This window comes from Vipera ursinii, assembly GCF_947247035.1.
Source record: "Vipera ursinii genome assembly, chromosome: 2".
Classification (NCBI taxonomy): Eukaryota; Metazoa; Chordata; class Lepidosauria; order Squamata; family Viperidae; genus Vipera; species Vipera ursinii.
The window spans coordinates 170,705,234-170,725,014 of record NC_139513.1 but is presented as its reverse complement, the minus strand read 5'-3'; the positions used below and the strand labels follow the sequence as shown (position 1 = coordinate 170,725,014).

Sequence of the window (19,781 nt, the reverse complement as noted above, 5' to 3'; positions counted from 1 at the left end):
ATCAAATGGGATAGAGTTCCACACATGGCAAGCAGACACATTTTTATGCCACTTGTTATCCTAGCATTAAGAGAACTACTTTGGTTGTTGGCTGCAGAGGCAGATCAGAGGGACTCACATTGATGCCAAAGCCTGTCTGAGAATCGAAATCACTACTCTGGCGAGTCAAAGAGCGGTACTGCTGATACACATCGTCCCCCATGTCTTGCAGAATCTGGCTCACTTCCTGATTAGTAGTATTCGCTTTGGGTTCAGATTTGTCTGCTGAAAATAGAGAAACAAAAGCAGGTCCATAGATAGTACTTTCTCAGCAGAAAGCACTGATAAGCCTGCACATCTGGCCAAAACAAGAGTTACCTCTTCCATTGCATTGATACTGTAGATATTTATCTTACTGAGTGACTTGCTGAAGAAAAAAAAAACCCACTTAAGAGGCCCAACTTTCAAGGGGCAAAGGAATAGTTAATATTAGGGCTGGCTTCATCAATGCATATGGTACATTTGGAGGAAAAAGGCAGAAGTGTGTAGAATAAATAGGGTTCCCAATCAAAAGGCACGAACGCTTCAGCAATCAAAAACTAGGATGCCACACATATATAGAGTTCTCTTCTATTTTGTCCCAGGGTGTAATGTACCTTCATCAGGGGCATGGTAGGCAGCCAGAGCGTTCAGCATGTCATAGATCACTTCCTTGATTGTATCCGGTATGACAGGTAATGGTGAAGGTTTCACTGGAGTAGTTTTCACTAGCTGGACAGCATTGGGGCCCTTAATCCGCAAGTTCTCGAACTCGTCGTCAGACGCTTGGGGAGCAAAAGGAGAAAAAATAAAAAGAACTAGAGCCGCCAACACTACAAACAAGACCGGGAAAAAGAGGGTGGAAAGGGGAAGAGAGTTCACTATGCTTGTATCTGCTTTGGGGGGATTTTTACACAAAAGGTCTCTACTACGGAAATTCTTCCCCGTGATCCAGATCATCACCTTCTCAAACATGAACAGTCAAAATCCAGGTTCTGGCACGCCTGCACACACAACTTGTCCGATCACTGAAGGAGAACCAGCAGAGTTATGATGTACTTACCAGTTCCGGAGCCGCGGGGAGCGGGCAGGGCAATACGAATGCAACCGTTGGCTACCTCAGTGAAGATCTCAGGATTTCGGCAGGCAGCTGGGCCCAGCACTCGCAAGATATAATTGATCTCTCGGGAGCCCAAGCTGCCTGACACCACACCTGAAGTGGTGCTGCCTGCTCCACTAGTGGCTGCTGAGCGCACAACCTAGAATGACGGAAGGAAGAGGAAGGTGAGTGAAGGGATCTGAAAAAATCAATACCATTAGACCAGTCTGCTGGAATCACAGAGGCGAAGTTCAAATCATTTTATACGAGATCTACATTGATACAGAAATACAAAGAGAATAAAACTATGAATATATGAATTAGGGACAGCCAACTTACAACTGGCAATGGGATGTTGCCTCGCCCCCCAAAAAAGCTAATGAATTCTAAGGTTGAATCTGCTGAAAGACAGGGTTGAACTCACTCTATACTATTTGATCAAGCTGCATCTGGAATTCCTCATTATTCTGAGAATATATATTTGATTGCTATTTGCACTATAGGTTACCTTGGGCACTTGATAACCAGAGAATGAAATTTATCAATGAATATAAAAAGGTAAAGGTAAAGGTTCCCCCGCACATGCGTGCTAGTCGTTTCCGACTCTAGGGGCCGGTGCTCATCTCCGTTTCAAAGCCTAAGAGCCAGCGCTTGTCCGAGGACATCTCCGTGGTCATGTGGCCGGCATGACTAGACGCCAAAGGCACACGGAACGCTGTTACCTTCCCACCAGAGTGGTTCCTATTTTTCTACTTGCATTTTTACGTGCTTTCGAACTGCTAGGTTGGCAGAAGCTGGGACGAGTAACAGGCGCTCACTCTGTTACGCGGCACTCAGGATTCGACCCGCCAAACTGCTGACCTTCTGATCGACAAGCTCAGCGTCCTAACCCACTGAGCCACCGTGTCCCTCAATCAATGAATATAAGCAGGCATATACATAGAATGAAGGCTACTGCTAAGCTTGTAAGCCGCCCTGAGTCTTCGGAGAAGGGCGGGATATAAATGGAATTAAAATAAAAATAAATAAAAAATATAGTGGTGGAAACAATGCTTAAGAACAAGCTGAATATCTCTTTGCCAGGTATCTTCCCATCCTGCTATGTCTTCTTGTACTGCACATTCTGTATGACATGGAACAGGGCATCAGCCTAAATTATGCCCCTCTTTCTTTCCAACATGATGACTCTATGAATACAGAACTAATATCCCCAGGGTTGAGGAGAGCTAGGCCTTCTCATCATTACAGGTAGTCCTCAACTACTGACCATAATAGGACTGGAATTTCCATTGTAAATTGCTGCAACTGAAAAGCAAGATATCATAGTGATCACTTGGCTTTTAAAAGGCCCAAGTAAAGGCAGTGAAAAGGTTCTGGAAAGAAAGTAGCAAAGGCAGCAAGGCACTTCTGCTTCAGTCCTGGCTGTAAAAGATGAAAGACTGGTGCAGAGAACGGGGAGTTGGGCAAGCTGCATATTTCTGGGACTGCTTGCTGCCCTCCAAGGCTGTAGCAGGGTGGCTACAAAAGCAGTGTGTGGAGGTTGGGGGGGGGGGGAGGAGGAGATGGGACTAGGAGGGGCAGAAGTGCCCCTCTGGTGGGAAGTGCAGGCGGGCTGCCAAGCCTCTCATGTTTGATCATGTGACCATGGGAGTTCTGCAATGGACACCCCTTTGGGCATCGGTTGTAGGTCCATTTTTTCAGCACTGTCATAATTTTGAAATGGTCACTGAATGAAGGTTGTAAGCTGGGAACTACCTGTAATTATCCAGGAAAGCAATCAGTTATGACTCCACCTCTTCCCTTGCACAGATAGCACAAAGGCCAACTATACCTTTTCCATAGTGTGATGCAGTGTGCAGGGATCCTCTATGATGTGTCGGAAAAGCAGAGTGACAAGAGGGGTGAAGCCGTTGAAACCAGAGCTCTGTGTTAAGCCCAGGATCATGCGCGTGCTCTTGAGTTCGGCAAACATCATGGCGTATTTGTGGTGGCGGGTGAGACGCAGGCAGAGGCGCAGGGTGGCGTGCAGAGTGTCTGGCTCCACGGGCACACCCAACATGCTCACGCAGGCCCGGATCAAGACCGTCACCATCTCCTCCGTCAGGCCTTGGATTAGGATCTCTGAGGGCTTCGCCTCTTCTGGTGGTGCTTCTTTCTCCGGGGCTAGGCTCTCAGCAGGCACAGGGCTATCTGATAGGGTGAGAGAAAATAGAAGTGGGTGAACAGGTTCAATCTGTGGTTTGTGGTAAAAAAAAAAAAACCAGACCTAAGAATAGGAATGTAGTACCATTTGACTTCTCCTCCTTAACCTTGCTCTCCATTTCTTTCCCTTCCTCCAAAGTTCTCTCCAGTTCTTGTCCATTACTTTCCTTCAGGGTCTTGCTAAGCCGGGGAACCCTGAGCAAGGTCAGCATTACTGGCCTCCTGTTTCCGGTTTCTTCATTCACCTTTGCATACAGGAAACACACCAGGAGGTTAGAATCACCCCACGCGCTTGTCCCAAATCCAAACGTCTGAGCAGAGAATGGAAAGCTTATACCTGCACCATTGTGGTGAACTGCACCGTGTAGCGCCGCCGGCCAGCAGTGAAACGAACACTGGTCTCTCCTGCTTTCCAAGCTGTGTCAATAGTGCTATTATTACTTGCGCTATAGCTGCACCATCGGCCCGAACGATCATCAAACCAACGCCAATTGTTGCCATTAGCCTGAAGGTACTGGAGAGAAAAAAATAGCAGACTATTAGATGTACCCTACGTACAATTCTAGGCACGCCTAACTCAAAAACAAGTCCTAGGACAGTGATGGTGAACCTTGTAGAGACTCTGTGCCCAAACTGCAACCCAAAACCCACTTATGTATCATCGGGTGCCTGGAGGGCGTGGCTGCGGTGGTAACCGCAGACTGGGTGGGACTAAAAAGTTCAATCAATCAATTCCAACTTTGCGAGATCTTTTATTTTTCCCCGCGAGAAGTTGAAACTGATTGATTGATTCTTTTTTTTTTTTTGCACATGGCAGCGGAGGCCTAAATCGAAAAGGTTTTATAAAACCCAGCTGAAGCCGTAGGACTGGGGTGACGGCGTGCGTGCCCACAGAGGGTTCTGTGTGTCACCTGTGGCACGTGTGCCATAGATTCGCCACCACGATCCTAGGAGATTACAATTGTGGTTATATGACTGAAAGAATAAGAGTAACCCTTCTATGAAGCAAGGCAACTATTCAGACATGAGGCAACGTATTTCATGCAAGTTTTAATTTAAAATTGGAATGGCAATGGAATGCAGGTATTGTTAGGAACATAAGCTATCGTCAAATCTGAATTTGGATACTGCTTCTTTATCATGCACTGTATGCCAGGCAGCTTACTCCAGATTCCTACGTGTAGTGTATCTCTAAAACTACACACTATTCAGCCTTCCCCCAGCAAAGGAAGCCAGTTCTAACAATGATAAGACTCTGGATTGAGTGTGAGGTACAAAGAGGACATACGGCAAGGCACCATTTCAGATTAAAAGCATGATGGAAAATGCAGGATGATATAAAACAAATGGAATCAGCACAGAAGAAAATATGGAAGCTATCATCAGTATGATAGAATTGTCCTCCCAATTTTACAATCCACATTCACACGTTCCACCTTAGCAGTGTGGCAATCCTCAGCCACAAATATTCTCTTCTATCGGTACTTTGTGGGAAATTAGCATAAAGGCTTAAGCAATCTGAATGTTTTTACCACTTCAAGAGCCAGAATCTTTTTTTTTTCCCAACGAGAACTTCCAATTCCTCTGAAACCATCTGGGCTCATACCTTGTTCATTTGGGCTCTTCTCTTGGAGGAGATAGCTGTTTTCTCATAGAAGTCAATTAACAGCAGTACTGGGGTGATCCACCTATAGGAGAAAATGGATAATGCCAGGAAAAGCAGGAAATTAATTTTTAATCTATAAAAAAATGACTTTCTGTGCAAATGCATTAAAAAACAATCTCACTAAATAGATCTGGTTCAGACTAAGGTGTTGCCTTGGTGGAGCCGTGGGCTAATGCCTCCTTAAGTAACACCAGCTGCCTGCAATGAGTGCAGGTTCGAGTCCCACCAGGCTCAAGGTTGACTCAGCCTTCCATCCTTCCGAGGTAGGTAAAATGAAGACCCAGATTGTTGGGGGCAATTAAGCTGACTTTGTAATAATGCCGCTTGGTGTGTGTGTGTGTGTGTGTGTGTGTGTGTGTGTGTGTGTGTGTGAAAGCCCTAATAAGCAGGCATATACATAGAATGAAGGCTACTGCTAAGCTTGTAAGCCGCCCTGAGTCTTCGGAGAAGGGCAGGATATAAATGGAATTAAAAAAACAACAACAAAACCTATATAAGATTGTAACTCTGCCAATATTGCCAAGGCCTTCTGACCTTTCCACCTTTCAGGCCAGCTTGATGGAAAAAGCATGGAACTCCAAAGACTGACAGCAGGCAGAAACCCCCATCCAGCCCTAGTTTGCATTCTACGTTACTAAATCATCACAAATACAATTATCAAACTGAAATCCACCATCAAAGCGCAAACGAGTCAGAGGCAAAGCCTCAGTACAGCATAAACTTTGAAAGCTGAAACAAGGTTAGGGGTTTCCAATTCTAGTCTATTACTTGTTACTTACTTTGGTGTCTGCACTTCTTTTTGTTCTTTGGCAGCTTGGAGGCAAGGCTGTACCACTTCCAACAGTTTTATCAAAACATTGAGAATACCACTTGATTCTACTACGCGAGCACATGGCAACTTCAACTCCTGTCGACAAGTTAAAAGGGAAAAGATCAGCACCCGGGCAGTTGAGAGGAAGTAGTCTAGATAAAGCGTTCACCACTGAATTTAAAAAATAAAGTTTTCAACTATGATAGACAACAAAAATAGAATTCAAGATTTGTAGCCTTAAAAATTAAAATGCACTTTACTGCACAGGCCTTTAGTTCATATGCCGGGGAGGAAGCGGGGGGGGGGGGGGGGGGGGAGGGGAGATAAACTCATCAAATTAGGTTGACACGGAATGCAGTCTACAGTTCTTTCTTCTCTCCCTTTGGGTTTGTTAATTTATTTTATACTTTTTGATCTGAAAATGTTCACTAAAATAACAAATATAGTAACCTGAACACTTAAATAAGAAGTGGACAACATTTCATTGTTTAGAACTTTCATACTGCCAAGCAATTACTCTTCTATAGAAAATGCTGCCATCTACCTGATTTCAAAAGGAATTGCTTACATATGCTTTAAATGGGCAAAGCTGATGTCACTGGGTACTTTAGAACTCAACTACCATTCATTCTTGTCACCATGGCCAATGATAAGCCAACGATAGCTGCAGGCCAAAACACCTAGAGCAGGCATGTCAAACTCGCGACGTCACATGACGTTTCGGAACTTTTCCCCCATTTTCAGCAATGGGGTGGGCGCGGTTTCTTCGTGACGCGTCCGGCCCACAGGCCGGCAGTTTGACACCCCCTGACCTAGAGGGTACAAGTTGCCTATTTCTATTACAATAAGTAGAATTCTAGATATCATCTTAATTAAATTAATTAAAGGCATCCTGGCTCCAAAAATTGACTTTTTCTTTGCAGAGAAATTAACTTAAAAGTTATTGCAGAAGTTTAGAGTAAACTCCATATTCTATCCATAAGCAGCTGAAGAGCTGACATTGTGTGATTCTTCACTGTCACATTCAGTACTGAAAAAGATGGCTTTGGGTGAATAAAGCAGCTAACAAAAACATGCAGAATTAAGTGGTCTCATCTATGCTTTAAATTCTGAAAAGAAATGTAGCAATCGGTACAATGAAATAGCAAGACGACAATTAGCCACGTGCACACACACGTCTTAAGCTACTGTCTACTATAGAACATGTAAACTGTTAAAATGTTGTATCTTGCTCACCCCTACCACTTCCCAGCCAATCTTCCCAAGATAGGAGTGAGAGACAGCTACTGGATCCAAAGTGGAAAAAATGTCTTGGATCTGCTGTGCACGCATGCACTTTCTCTAGTGCTGGCACCACCTTAAAGCTCCTTTCTTGAGCTCAAACCATAGATATCAGTCTCACCTCAAATAGTAAAGTTAATAGCAGGATTCGTGTGGCCAGGTTGGAGGCCTGAGGTAGTGTAGCCATCTGGCTAATCCATTCAGAGACAGTCTTTGTATCACTTGTGGTGAGAGGCAGAGCTGCCTTGATGAGGACGTCAGCAGCTTCCCACACCTGCCAAAGGAAAAGTTTATTATCAGTGGCACTGAGAAGCCAATCAGCAGGATCATATCTGAGTCCTTTATGAGCTATGTTCCTGTTTTATTAATGAAATTACTTTTCAATTTACACAGTACCCAGAACTGAATGCTATGCTTACCAGATTTTTCACCTTGGATCTTCTAGTATTTTTATTTCAGTCTGATCATTACTTTAAATATGTTTCCCAAGATAGAAGTAGATATTTTTTTTTGCTAATTGTGAAAGATAAATATCATGCTTATACCATTATATTTAACAAACATGCATTTTGGTTTGTCATCAACTACGTACTTATCACTGGATTAATTTTTCCTGAATATAAATTTTTACACCTGTATTGCTCCAAAAATCATATAAGTGGTGGATGTTTGTTTAGCTTAACTATGAATCTTTAGGCCTTGAAAAAAATACTTTACCAATGAATAAGTAAAATATATAAACATACACAAACACCCCCACCAAATCTTCCAAAAGCATGGACATGTGAAAACATGAGCAACAAAACTGCAAATAAAGAAGGTATCTGGATCACTTGCCACGTAAGATCCCAAAACATAAACTCCAACTCAACCCAAAGTTTATAGCTTATTATATTAATCTGATCTAGTATGCAGAGAAAATAAAAACAGTCTGGTCCAGATACTCAAGGCGTTATGGGATATAATCCTCATTAGGCTCAAGGAGGTATGGTTTTGGCTAAAGATGTAACCAACTAGAATCAAAAGCTCCTGGAAAGGTATCTTTTTCCTCCAAAAGTATCTTAAGAAAACACAGATCCAATGCTTTCTTAGCATAAAAATATAATCCACCTGATTGACAACTTGTTTGAGGATCATATCTCTATAATCAGCTCCATTACGTTTGATGGCAGTCATAATGAGGTCACAGACACGGTACACTGTATCCGGGAGCTCATCCAGCAGGTGAAAGCAGCCAGGTAGCATTGTGTCAGTGAAGTTGTGCAACTCTTCTTGCTCAAGAGGTTCTGCATCCTGGAACTTCTCCAGACACTTGGCTTCCTCTTCTTCCTGTTTCTCTCGAGCCTTGCGTTCTTCTTCTTCTTTCCGACAAGCAGCTTCCTAGAAAGAAAGAAAGAAATCACTGGTTTAAAAAAAATGGTTTGGGGCATTTTACAGCATGAAAACTGACTTGCCTCCTTTATCTCTCCTACATGGCAGATCATTAAAAATTGTTGGTGGAAAGCCTTTCGGTAGGGAAAATGGCAGTGAAGATGCCTCCAATGCTCTCAGAAACATTGTCACAGGTTGTTTTGCATCCTGCAAAAAAAAAAAGGGGGGGGGGCTTCTTCCTTCCTCTGGACAGAAAGAGGAAACCATATGACCCCAGCAGGACTGTTGCTCCTTGCCAGTGACTTACAGAAATGGAGGTTTTCTCAACTGGCTTGTGAGTTGAGCAATGGGGGCAGTGGTTCCCATCGACTTCTCAGCTGTGATGTGGCCTTATATATGGATGCTGGGAACAACCTCATTTCTAAATCATATTTTGGATTTATTCTTCTCTGAAGCTAAAGAAAGACACTGCTTGGAACAGATAAGTACTTCTTCTTTGGAGACTATTTCTGGAGCTATATCTAAATTGAAACATTGGGATATTCTTCTAATATTTGCTTGACTCCTTGTTAGGGCTTCTGGAAGATATGGACTTTGGTGAGAGTTTTCTTCATAGAATCAAGCTGATATATACAGTACATTTTGAAAAAATTGAATGGTGATTTGACTAAACCATGTGATATTCAGAAAGGGACAAAACAAGGTTGTCCCTTTGTTGTTTAGGTTGGTTCTTGAAATTTTAAATAGAGATATTAGACAAGAGAAAAAATACAATGGGTCTAAAAATTAATAACAAGTCCTTTAAACTGAAAGTTTTTGCTGGTGATTGGGTTTTCATTTTATAGGACTCTGAAAGGTACAGGGTTTTTAATGAAAAACTGAAATGATTTTGGTACAATTGCAGGCTTCAAGATTACTAAAAACCCAAAAAATGTTGCTAAAAACATATGACTGCAAAAGATCAAGCAGTACTGAAGAGATCTAATTTTAAAATTGAAGAACAGCTTACATATTTGGGTGTTACTTTAATATGAATTATACGTTGTTTTAAAATAACGATGTCAAGGATTAGGATTACAACAAGACATGCAGAGATAAGAAAAAAATCACAATATGAAGGGTTTTTGTTATTACCTCTGGGGATTCAGCCCTTTGGTCCATGGGGATGTCTTGTCCCAGGGACATAGCAATGGCCCTCATCATCTGATCTTCTTCAGACATGCTGAGATCCTGCCAGACAACCCACAAACAGGTCTGGAGTATTAGTGACTGGCTACTGGAATCCAACTTAATCTGCACCCGAAAGGAAACTAGACATTTGCATGAATCTAAAATTGTAACATTCGGGTGGGAGTAGAGCTCTCTTTTGTATACACTCGTCAAAAATATTTTCTAAGCTAAAAGCATCAGAATCATAGTAATTAATTAACTGATGATTGCATATTTCATCTTTTACAATTGGGGAGTGAAGGCTTATTTTATCAGTATCTAGAATGGGACGGGAGCAACTCCTGCCACAACCCTGACATCTACACAATCAGTTTAGACTCTGGGAAGAGCAATCTAGCTTAACTGTTGTGATAAAAATGAAAAAGATTCAAAGCAAAAAAAAAAGATACATCAAAAGGAGAAAACATTATCTGTCCCACCCCTTTTTGGCTCTGCTTGCAGCTGGCTTAAGGCCCATTCATCAATAACAGGTGGGCCCCCCAATTCCAAAGCAATGCAGCTTTCAAAAGAACAAAGATGGGGAATGAATGATCTAGAATAAAGGAAGTTAAGAAATTTCTATGTCAAATAATCTTAAACTGCTAGATTGCCTCACCCTTACAACCCCACCCATAAGGGGTGGAGGATGTGTCAGAAGATACTCTGTGGCTTGTTCCATGGTACTGGTGTTCAACAGAGCTTCCATAGCATGCTCTCGTGTAAAGCCCATGTCCATCAGCTGAAAATAGGCAGAGGCAGAAAACTTCATAAAGGGATTGGATATGCAAGCAGAAGACAACCAGAAGACTCAGTTTAAAAGTCAACTACATCCCCCAAGGAAAAGGGCTTAAAACAAGAATGCAACGTTTGCAAAGCTCTAAAATAATGGAATGGTTTCTACCTGCTGGAGCTGCTGCTGGTTCACTTGTGGCTCCCTTCGGGCACCACCCTCTTCTTGGCCTGCCTCTTCCTCACTGCGTGCTCCCTCTTTCTCCTTGCCAAGACGCTCACGGATAACTGGTTCTCCACGCAGGATGTGACACAGGATAGCTAACATGGACTCTGCCATGCGTCCTCCATATACTTTCAGTGGCTTACGGTTCCATAGGTTTTTGATGCAAGTGAAGGCTGCCTGCACAACAGAGGAGAAAAGCTAGCAAAGGTAGCCCTACGTGGGCTTTCCTCCTTGGAAAGTCAGAAATGGTAGAATTTTGCAGTTTCTGGATACAGAAATCACTTATAAAGGGGAGAGGTTAGAATGCATCACATAGTGCATTCTACACATATAAGACAGAATAAGATACAATTATACAAGGGATATGTATGGGCAAACATTAAATGCGAATAAGTTGGGATTTCGGTAACATTTTGAACAACAAAACAAGATAGATCGGCTGTTTTAGACCACAAGGTAACAGATTCTTATTTAGACTGATCACAAAGAGTTTCTGCTATAGCAGTCACATTACAGCAGCAGCTGGTGTAACAGCATATATAGTTCTATATATTTCACTTCCATATAACCTTTGATCTGAAAACGGAAAAAAAAAGAGAAACTGCAACTACTCACCTTCTGCGTTACCACAAGGAAACGCAAAGCACTGAATTGCAGGTAGTTCTGCCCACCTGGTAGCTTTGCAGGCAAGGAATGGGGAGATTCCAGCACTGTGGTAGGATTCACCATTTTCTCCACCAGCATGAGCCAGGCATCCAGAAACTCGCCTGTGCCGTCAGGCAAATCCGGGTGTTCCAATCCTTCAGCAACTGGAACTTTGCCTCCCATAGAAAGGGCCCAGTTGAAAGTCCTGGGGAGGGTGGGATGTGAAGTGATTATACCTGTTAAGCATGCAGTTATTATTTTTTCCTACACAATCCTACCAAGGTTATATCCCTGCCCTGGAGCCCTTCTACCAACTGCACCGCTGATCCGAAGGAATTTTTCTAGATCATCTTGTGCTGCCTCCACGTTTCTCACAATCGTGAATCATTACTGATAAATCTTTCTCACTGTTGTCACATTCAGGGGTCAAGAACGGAGCTGGCTTTAATTCCCAATAATGCTCTGTGATTGAAATATAAGGATTTGGGGCAATGCAGTATCTATACGAGGTGCTTTTAAAAATACGATTTTATTCCAACTATCACATTGGTAATGTCATACATTTTTCTGATTTATTCCCCCTTTTCAAAAGATTCCCCTTTTCTAAGTCATATCCTTATATAACAACTCTGTGAATCTTAGCTAGGACAAAAATTGTTTTGATATGTTCCCATTTAACAGATGCCCAGTTCACGTTTACTTTCATTTGAGAATGTCTTTGTGGAACAAGCAGTCAATGCAGTTAATTCTGTGGCTGCTTCAGAGCTGAAGGGTCCACTATCTCAACTGCTGCCACATTCCACCATGCACTTGCCATTCCAAGTCTCCTAGCCCAATGCCAGCAACTGCTGCCGTATCAGATCCATTAGCTCCTCTGATGGCCAGCAAACCACTGGATAAGCGAGAGCTGGACCACAGGATGCCTTTCTAAAGCTAAGAATCAGTTCGGCCTGAATAAAAGGAAAGGACAATCCACACAACGCCAATTGTCCATTCACTCTACCTACCCTTTTTATTTCTGAAATTGTATGCTTAGCCCATGACAACCCTATTTTCATTGATGTCCTCATCTTACAATTATTCTACTGCAATGCATCATTTGAAATAACGAAGTCTTCTGTAGTTGTTGCCATGGTCTATGTCAGGTTGTTCCAGAGAACTCTGATGACTACGCTGTGATGAGTTTTATCTGGTCTGTTATCTTTTACCTGCATAGCATCTTTTGTACCAAAAGAACTATATACACTACCATAATCCTTTCAAAGGTTGGCTCAATGCTTTTCAAAACAGGTATTCGTATCCATCAAACTCTTGTTATCAATTGGCTCATAAGCTATATTTCTTCCAGTTTGAGAAACTCCACAAGGCTAGTGGAACTCTCAGCACCTTTTCTGAGAGGCATATTCTTATCTAAAATCTGCCAAGCAGCAATAGATTGCTGCCTTTTTAAACCGATTAAACAAAAATTTATTGGACTCATTCTAGAAGGGACGCAACAGCTGTGCTTTGCATTTTTTTAACTGCCTGTTTCATTCCAAGTGTTTGAATTTCAAAGACCATGATTAGCTAATGAAATATTTCATAGTCCAAATAAACCAGCATGCAACTTACTCAAAAAGAGCATTGTGGCCTCCAGAGCACAAGAATTTTTGCAGCATCAGGTGGTAAGGATATTTTCTCTCATCAAACAGCATCGGTGAGGTGAAACCGACAGAACAGATGAAAAAAGTCAAACTAAAAGCAAAAACAATTCTGTTAATCAAGCAAACTCAAAACCCTGCTGCTGATTTTGCAAAATGTAGCAAAACATTATTGTCTGTGAAGTCTAGGATAGGCTTTCCCCTTACCACAAGCATTGTAGGATGAACCCGAATTAGTGATCAGCAGGACTTACCGGAAGCGAGGAGTGGGTGTATAGGGAGGGGGTTGCCAGGAAAGCCCCTTAGTGAGTAGTTTGGTGAGTGCTGAAGCTGTTGAGCGAGCAGCAGGAGTGGGAGCAGTAGTGGTGCTGGCAGCATGATGGCTCCTACGTTGTCTTACTGGAGAACCAACACAGAGTTTGACCAACAACCCAAATAATTCTGCCAAAGCACGTCCTAACCTAGAAGATGCTGAGAGAGAGAAAGAGACAGACAGACAGACAGAGAGAGAGAGAGAATAAATTCAATGTTATGTTATTACAAACAAGCAGGAAAAGTGATACGCTTCAAAGCAGATTCTCTGTCTCAAGTCTCTTTATCTGTAAGATGAAGAATTTGGCTTCACAAAAGGCTCACACGTATTCTTGGAAAATCAAAATGATGCATGGCTGTAGTTCAACACTTGGAAATACTGTATACTGACTTGCTTGGAAGAAAGCAGCAAAGGCAGGTTCTAGAGCAGACATGTCAAACACAAGGCCCGGGGGCCGGATCCGGCCCGCGAAGTGGTTTCATGTGGCCCGCGAAGCCATCCTGGAAACAGTGAGGGAACGGCCCCCACTGCCTTGGCCCTGGCCCAGAGACCCTCCTCCTGCCAGAGACCCCCAGATCTGTCCCACTCCTGCCCAGGCCCCCATAGGCACCCTTGATGCGAACGATGTAGAGCTGGCCACGCCCACCCAGTAGGCCATACGCACTCTAGCCATGCCCACCCAGGCCACACCCACCCAGGCCACACCCACCCGGCCCCCTGAGGGCAACTGCAATGCTGATGCGGCCCTCAATGAAATTGAGTTTGACACCCCTGTTCTAGAAGACTAGAGAATACAGTAAGCAGCAACTCGTTATTTTGTTTTCTTATAAACTGTGCTATAATTGGCTAGGATTCATCATAACAGCCATGTTGTTACTACAGAAGCTTCCTAGTCAGGGCAACCAGTAAGAGAACTCACAATATGCTCTCAATATTCAAAATGTGCTCATTGCTCCAGAAAAGTTGTCGACTTCTCTCATAAAAATTTATTCCAGAATTTTAATATAGCTATACTAGCAAACAGCGTTCCGTGCGCCTTTGGCGTCCAGTCATGCCGGCCACATGACCACAGAGACGTCCTCGGACAAGCGCTGGCTCTTCGGCTTTGGAACGGAGATGAGCACCGGCCCCTAGAGTCGGAAACGACTAGCACGCATGTGCGGGGGAACCTTTACATTTTATACTAGCAAAGAATCACATTCTAAGCCTTTATCTTTACAAATCTGGAAAGGGAAGGGAAGTCACAAAACAGAACTGTAGTTAGAGTTCTCTAATCATAGGTACTGCATTCCATTCAAAAGCTCTCCTCTTTTTTCTGAACCAATTCCAACAGATTTTTTTTCCCCTTCTTCACCTGATAGAAGGGGTTTGATCTGCTTGATCCGAGCTGCCATGGCTGGGGTTATTTTGGACTTCCCCTTGGGATCAGAAGAACTAGGTTCATCAGTTTCCATTGGTGCCAGGGTGTCACCATCCAGGCCAATTCCTTCTAGCAGGCCTTGGGCAGAAGCCTCCATGGTTCCAGCTCCCACTGCTTCTGGTTCACCATCTGCAAAAAGTAATGCCGATAAATTATCCATTCGAAGATCCTTCTGCCAGCCTATTTCCCACAATTTCATTTGGGAGGAACTAAACTGTTCATTAATTCAAATATCAATAGAACCTAATGGAATCACCACTACAAGCATAGAAATCTTTAGAAGCTGGAAAGACTCCGTATAATAGGCAGACTAAGTGTGGGGTTTGAGAGAGAAGATAAGCAAAACTGTATAGGGGATCAAAAGAGCAAGGCAGGAGCATTAATTTCAAATGAACTGTCAAACTCCCCCAGAATACCTCATTAAATGATAGTTTCCCATCAACAGATAAGTTTCCATGGGAAAAAAATTGACTATATGCAAATGTAGCCTCTTTTGTTAAGTCAATATTTTTTGTCTGATAAGAAACTGATTAGTGTTGAAGTTGCTTCAATAAAGCATACAATATAACAATAATTTCACTGCTGTATGGGAGGAGCCTACGAAGATTGGTAAGAAAGCTGGCTACTGTACTTTGCCATCAGGGGTATAAAGGGCAAAATGCTTCTTCTGCCAAATAGCCTCCCCCCAATACAGTTTTTATGGGATAGGAAACCTAAATTTTGTATCAGATCTCAACTCAACAGGTAAGAGCATCTACCTCCCAACCATACCTGCTTTTTTGGCTCCCGGGGTAGCACTTGGTACAGTTTTCTCTTCCTTTGGCACCAATTTCTGCATGTCAGCCTGGCCAAATTCACATCCTGAAGGTAAACTGCAAGCATAGGAAAGATCAGATAATGCTATAAGTAGCACGCATCTAGCAGATGGACTGGTTTCTCTCACAACAGGAAAAAAAATAGTAACTTGGAGCAATGGAATGAAGTACAACAGTGCCACAGGGACCAAGGGTCCTATACAATATTAGTAATGAGCCACTGAGGGCTCAAAAGCTACTTTAGGCCATTTCCGTTTCTATTTGGCCTCCTGTCAAATCCCTTCCACACAATGAATAATCAAGCCTCAAAAAACTTTCAACTAAATACTAGAAGCCTAGCTAAAGAAGCAGAAATGGAATGGTTGAGTATTCTTAGAGGTACTAAAAGTAGCCATGAAATGGCTGGAACCCAGTTCAGCTATTGGTGAATTCTTCCTCAACCAACTGGCTCCAAGAAGGTGTGATGGATGTGGGAGAGAAAGTTCATGCTGTCTTTGCTCGTTTAGGGAAGGTGAACCAAGGGCTTCCACTTTGGCACTTTCTGCAACATACCCCCGTATGCACACTACCCCAACTCCTGCCATATTTTACCCAAGGGAACCGCTGACACACTTGAGGTTGTTTGCTAAACTTATGGCCTTTGCTCTAGGGGTCTTTTGACTCAAATGCCTAATTATAAATAAGCACAGTTTCTCTATCCATCTCCAGCCCAGCAATTTTATACCACCAGCAAAGTAGGTTTCACATCTATCATGTGCCCATACCTGTTTGGTGTGCACAATGACAGCAGCACAGTACTTTCCCACACTAGTGAACAGTACAGCTGGCTCAGCTTGCTCAGCACGCTCAGACCCAATTGTGAACCCCACTGGTTTACTGAGATGGCTCTAATTTCACTCTGTAAATGGAAGAGAAAACATGTTGCTGAACAACTGAATTTGGCATCGGTGACATCAAGCAGCATTAAGACAGAGAAAGAAAGAAAGAAAGAAAGAAAGAAAGAAAGAAAGAAAGGAAGGAAGGAAGGAAGGAAGGAAGGAAGGAAGGAAGGAAGGAAGGAAGGAAGGAAGGAAGAAAGAAAGAAAGAAAGAAAGAAAGAAAGAAAGAAAGAAAGAAAGAAAGAAAGAAAGAAAGGAAGGAAGGAAGGAGCCAAAAAGCAATTCTTACTTGTCCTACACGGCAAGTATGCACAAACATCATGATGTAAGCATGGGCCGCTGTCAGGGCATGGAGTAAGGGTGTGGCCTGAGCAGACAGAGTAGCATCAGCTACATTGCCAGCACACGCCAATTCCCGCAACAGGACCGAACCACCAGGTTCCTCGATGGGTCGGTGCAAAGGCTCCAAGGAAGAAAGGATGGAATCCAGTTGAAGCAACCCTTCTTGCAGCACTTTTGGCTCATGAGACAGTGTCTAGGATACAGAAAACAGAACTAGTGTAATCCATCAAATCCTCTGATAATACGTAAGTCTTTGCCTCACACACCGTTCCAAACTCTAATCCACGATGTTGTTTAAAGTCATGACTCATGGTTTACTTAAACATCCATCAACACTCTTTCTCTTGCCTTCGTATATATTGTATTCATACACTGAACAAGTTGATGTTCAAAATCAGTAGTTTTCTTTTTAAAAAATATTATCTTACTAACCACACTAACACTTCTCCATATTCACTCAACATCCACATTCAACCAACTTATGCCACACGCAAAAACAACAGCTACATAGAGGTCCACACCCCACTATAGCTGGGATTAACAGTTTATGCCTCCCAGGTGTCATGACCGGATATCCCATTTGGGGCCCCAGAAATCCTAGAATATTTATTTATTTATCTGACATTTCTAAGAATGTTGGCGGCTTAAATAGAAAAAAAAGTGGTTTAAAGTATCAGTTACAAAAATAAAAACACAACAGAATAGTAAAATAAGAAGAAAAAATGCTGGCACCAACAAATTAGGAGAAGGCTATTTGAAAACACTGATTTTCATTAGTTTTCAAAAAAAACCAACCCTATGGAGTGGGAGTTAGTCTGATCTCAACAAGAACAATGTCAGTGTCAGTACTACTACAAAAAACAGCACGTTCTCACTTCAATGGGATTTTTAGCAGCTTTTTCCTAATAGATCTGATTGATTTGGACTAACCAAAACAGATCCAAACTGGACCCACAAACTAATTGGCTACTAATGCAGGACCCACAAAATCAGTGTTATACACTCCCAAAACAGGGAGCCCCAAGATACGTGCATTACTGCATTCTGGATAAACTGTGGTTTCCAAATACTCTTCAAGTAGAGCATGTTACTGTAGTCTAATCAAGTAGTGATGAGGGCATGAGTTAACTCTAGCCAAGTCTTCTTGTCCCAGGTAAGGCCGCAACTGAAGCATCAGCCAAAGTCGGGCATAGGCCATCTTGGCCACAGCTTTCATCTACTTATCTGGTAGGAGCTGTGAGTCCTGAATGACCTCCAAGTAGAGAACCTGCATCAAGAAGTAACTTTGGGGGGAAAAAATCAGCCACCATAGATCACCTTGAAAACTTCCTGTTTCCTGTTGGAGGGAGGTTGTTAAGGGATGGAAGGTACCTTGTTTATGTGTTTAAAGTACCTATTTGCCTCTTAAGTACCCCATAAACCCCCAAACCAATAAAGTATCCAAGGATTTCAATTTCACCTACGCTAGTGGTATCATAATATGTCTGACCCTACTTTCTGTAGCTCCCGCAGCAAGGAAAGAAGATAAATTATGGCTTCCAACCAATATAATGCATAAACCCTGTCTGTGACAGGACAGAATCTTTGATTTACTACATATTGATTCCTTTCTGACTATGTGATTGTACAAGTAGTCCTTGACTCAAAGGTGATTTTTTTAAAAGGCAAACTGAACTTTCCGATTTTTCTTTAAGATGTTTCATTTCTCATTCAAGCTTCTTCAGTTTGTTCAACTGAACAAACAGTTGTAAATCAAAGACATGAATGGATCTGTAAAGAAACAGCCCACTTATGATAAACAATCATACATAAAACCCAAATTCAGATTTGAAATGATGAGTCACTGATTGAAGAAAAAGGAAATAATGCCACAGTTCACTGTCCTAAGAGTGTATGAATTACCAAATTTAATTACTTGTCATTCCAAAATTGCCCACTAAAATATGGACTTCCTGAAGAGAAAATGTTGCACATGCCGACAGAGACAATCAAAGCCAAACTGCATTCCTAAAAATATCCTTCTCAGTGAAGTACAGTAATCATATCAACGGCTATATCAAAAGTTTATGGAAAGATATGACCCTATAGGTCAGGCCCACCCCATTGCCGGCAATGGGGAAAAAAATCCCGATACGTCACATGATGTTGGGAATTTGACATGCCTGCTATAGGTGGACGTACAGATCTATAGATTGCCATTGTAGTGCACATTTTCTTGATCCACAAGTGTCAATCTGTTATTTTAAAGCCAAATAAGCCTTTATACTTGGAAACCTGAAGAAAATACAGCAGCTATGTGTAGCTGAACAGTAAATTCCTGGGACATTTACACTGCCCTAGGATACAAAAATTCAACTTTAATCTTACCTATTAAAATTCACAGCATCTTTGCTTAGCACATATGAAAGCATATTCTTAAGGATAAGCAATAGGATACACAATGTACTAGTGACCAGCCACTATAAACCCAAACTGGAGAATGGTAGGAGGTCCAGGTGTTATATCACTATTCCTTTTAGAACAACATGCAATAATTATGAATTCAGGTAGTCCTTGCTTACCAACCACCTTATTTAGTGACTATTCAAAGTTACAACAGTGTAGAAAAACAGCCTTCTGCAATCACACGATCGCCATTTGTATGCTTCACAACTGGCTTGTGACAAGCAGAGTTAGTAACTTAAGTCACAGTCACATGTTTCCCTTAGTGACCATGGCATTTCACTTAACGGCCGAAGGAGAAGTGAGGTTGTAAGCCCGTCATGGTCACGTGATCTTCCGCTTAGAGACCCGAGTTGCCAGACTCAATTGTTGTTGCTAAGTAAGGACTGCTTGTATACAGTTGTATGCAAAAGCGTAGGCTCTCTTGACCATACGTTATGTACTTGCTTTTGGATTTATCTCCCTCTCTTTCTTGCAGAGCTCTTTTGCCTCTACATAGAAGAAGAAATGGGAAGTTTTGGAATGAATTTCAAAATCTCTTCAGTATGAAATCTGTATGAAAATATCAAGCACACAGGACATGCAAAGGGAACTATGAGTAATTCGGGAACTAGACTATTTTTACAGGAAGAATACAAAAAAAAAAATTCCAAAAACAAGAACACTCTTAGTTG

The 19,781-nt window shown here is 42.3% G+C and overlaps 1 protein-coding gene across 1 annotated transcript in view; it reads right to left on the bottom strand.

Annotated features, from left to right (window-relative positions):
* Positions 1-19,781, bottom strand: part of HUWE1 (HECT, UBA and WWE domain containing E3 ubiquitin protein ligase 1) — a 101,247-nt gene that overhangs the window by 27,180 nt on the left and 54,286 nt on the right. The window contains exons 25-44 of the mRNA XM_083356717.1: positions 16,613-16,858; positions 16,210-16,343; positions 15,402-15,502; positions 14,565-14,759; positions 13,152-13,368; positions 12,869-12,991; positions 11,228-11,462; positions 10,559-10,789; positions 10,274-10,420; positions 9,583-9,678; positions 8,188-8,457; positions 7,199-7,351; positions 5,765-5,892; positions 4,926-5,007; positions 3,657-3,833; positions 3,405-3,564; positions 2,949-3,307; positions 1,082-1,277; positions 636-803; positions 119-264 (exon numbers count right to left, since the gene is read on the bottom strand). Of these exons, the coding sequence (XP_083212843.1) occupies positions 119-264; positions 636-803; positions 1,082-1,277; positions 2,949-3,307; positions 3,405-3,564; positions 3,657-3,833; positions 4,926-5,007; positions 5,765-5,892; positions 7,199-7,351; positions 8,188-8,457; positions 9,583-9,678; positions 10,274-10,420; positions 10,559-10,789; positions 11,228-11,462; positions 12,869-12,991; positions 13,152-13,368; positions 14,565-14,759; positions 15,402-15,502; positions 16,210-16,343; positions 16,613-16,858 (3,564 nt within the window). The remainder of the gene's footprint in view (positions 1-118; positions 265-635; positions 804-1,081; positions 1,278-2,948; positions 3,308-3,404; positions 3,565-3,656; positions 3,834-4,925; positions 5,008-5,764; positions 5,893-7,198; positions 7,352-8,187; positions 8,458-9,582; positions 9,679-10,273; positions 10,421-10,558; positions 10,790-11,227; positions 11,463-12,868; positions 12,992-13,151; positions 13,369-14,564; positions 14,760-15,401; positions 15,503-16,209; positions 16,344-16,612; positions 16,859-19,781) is intronic.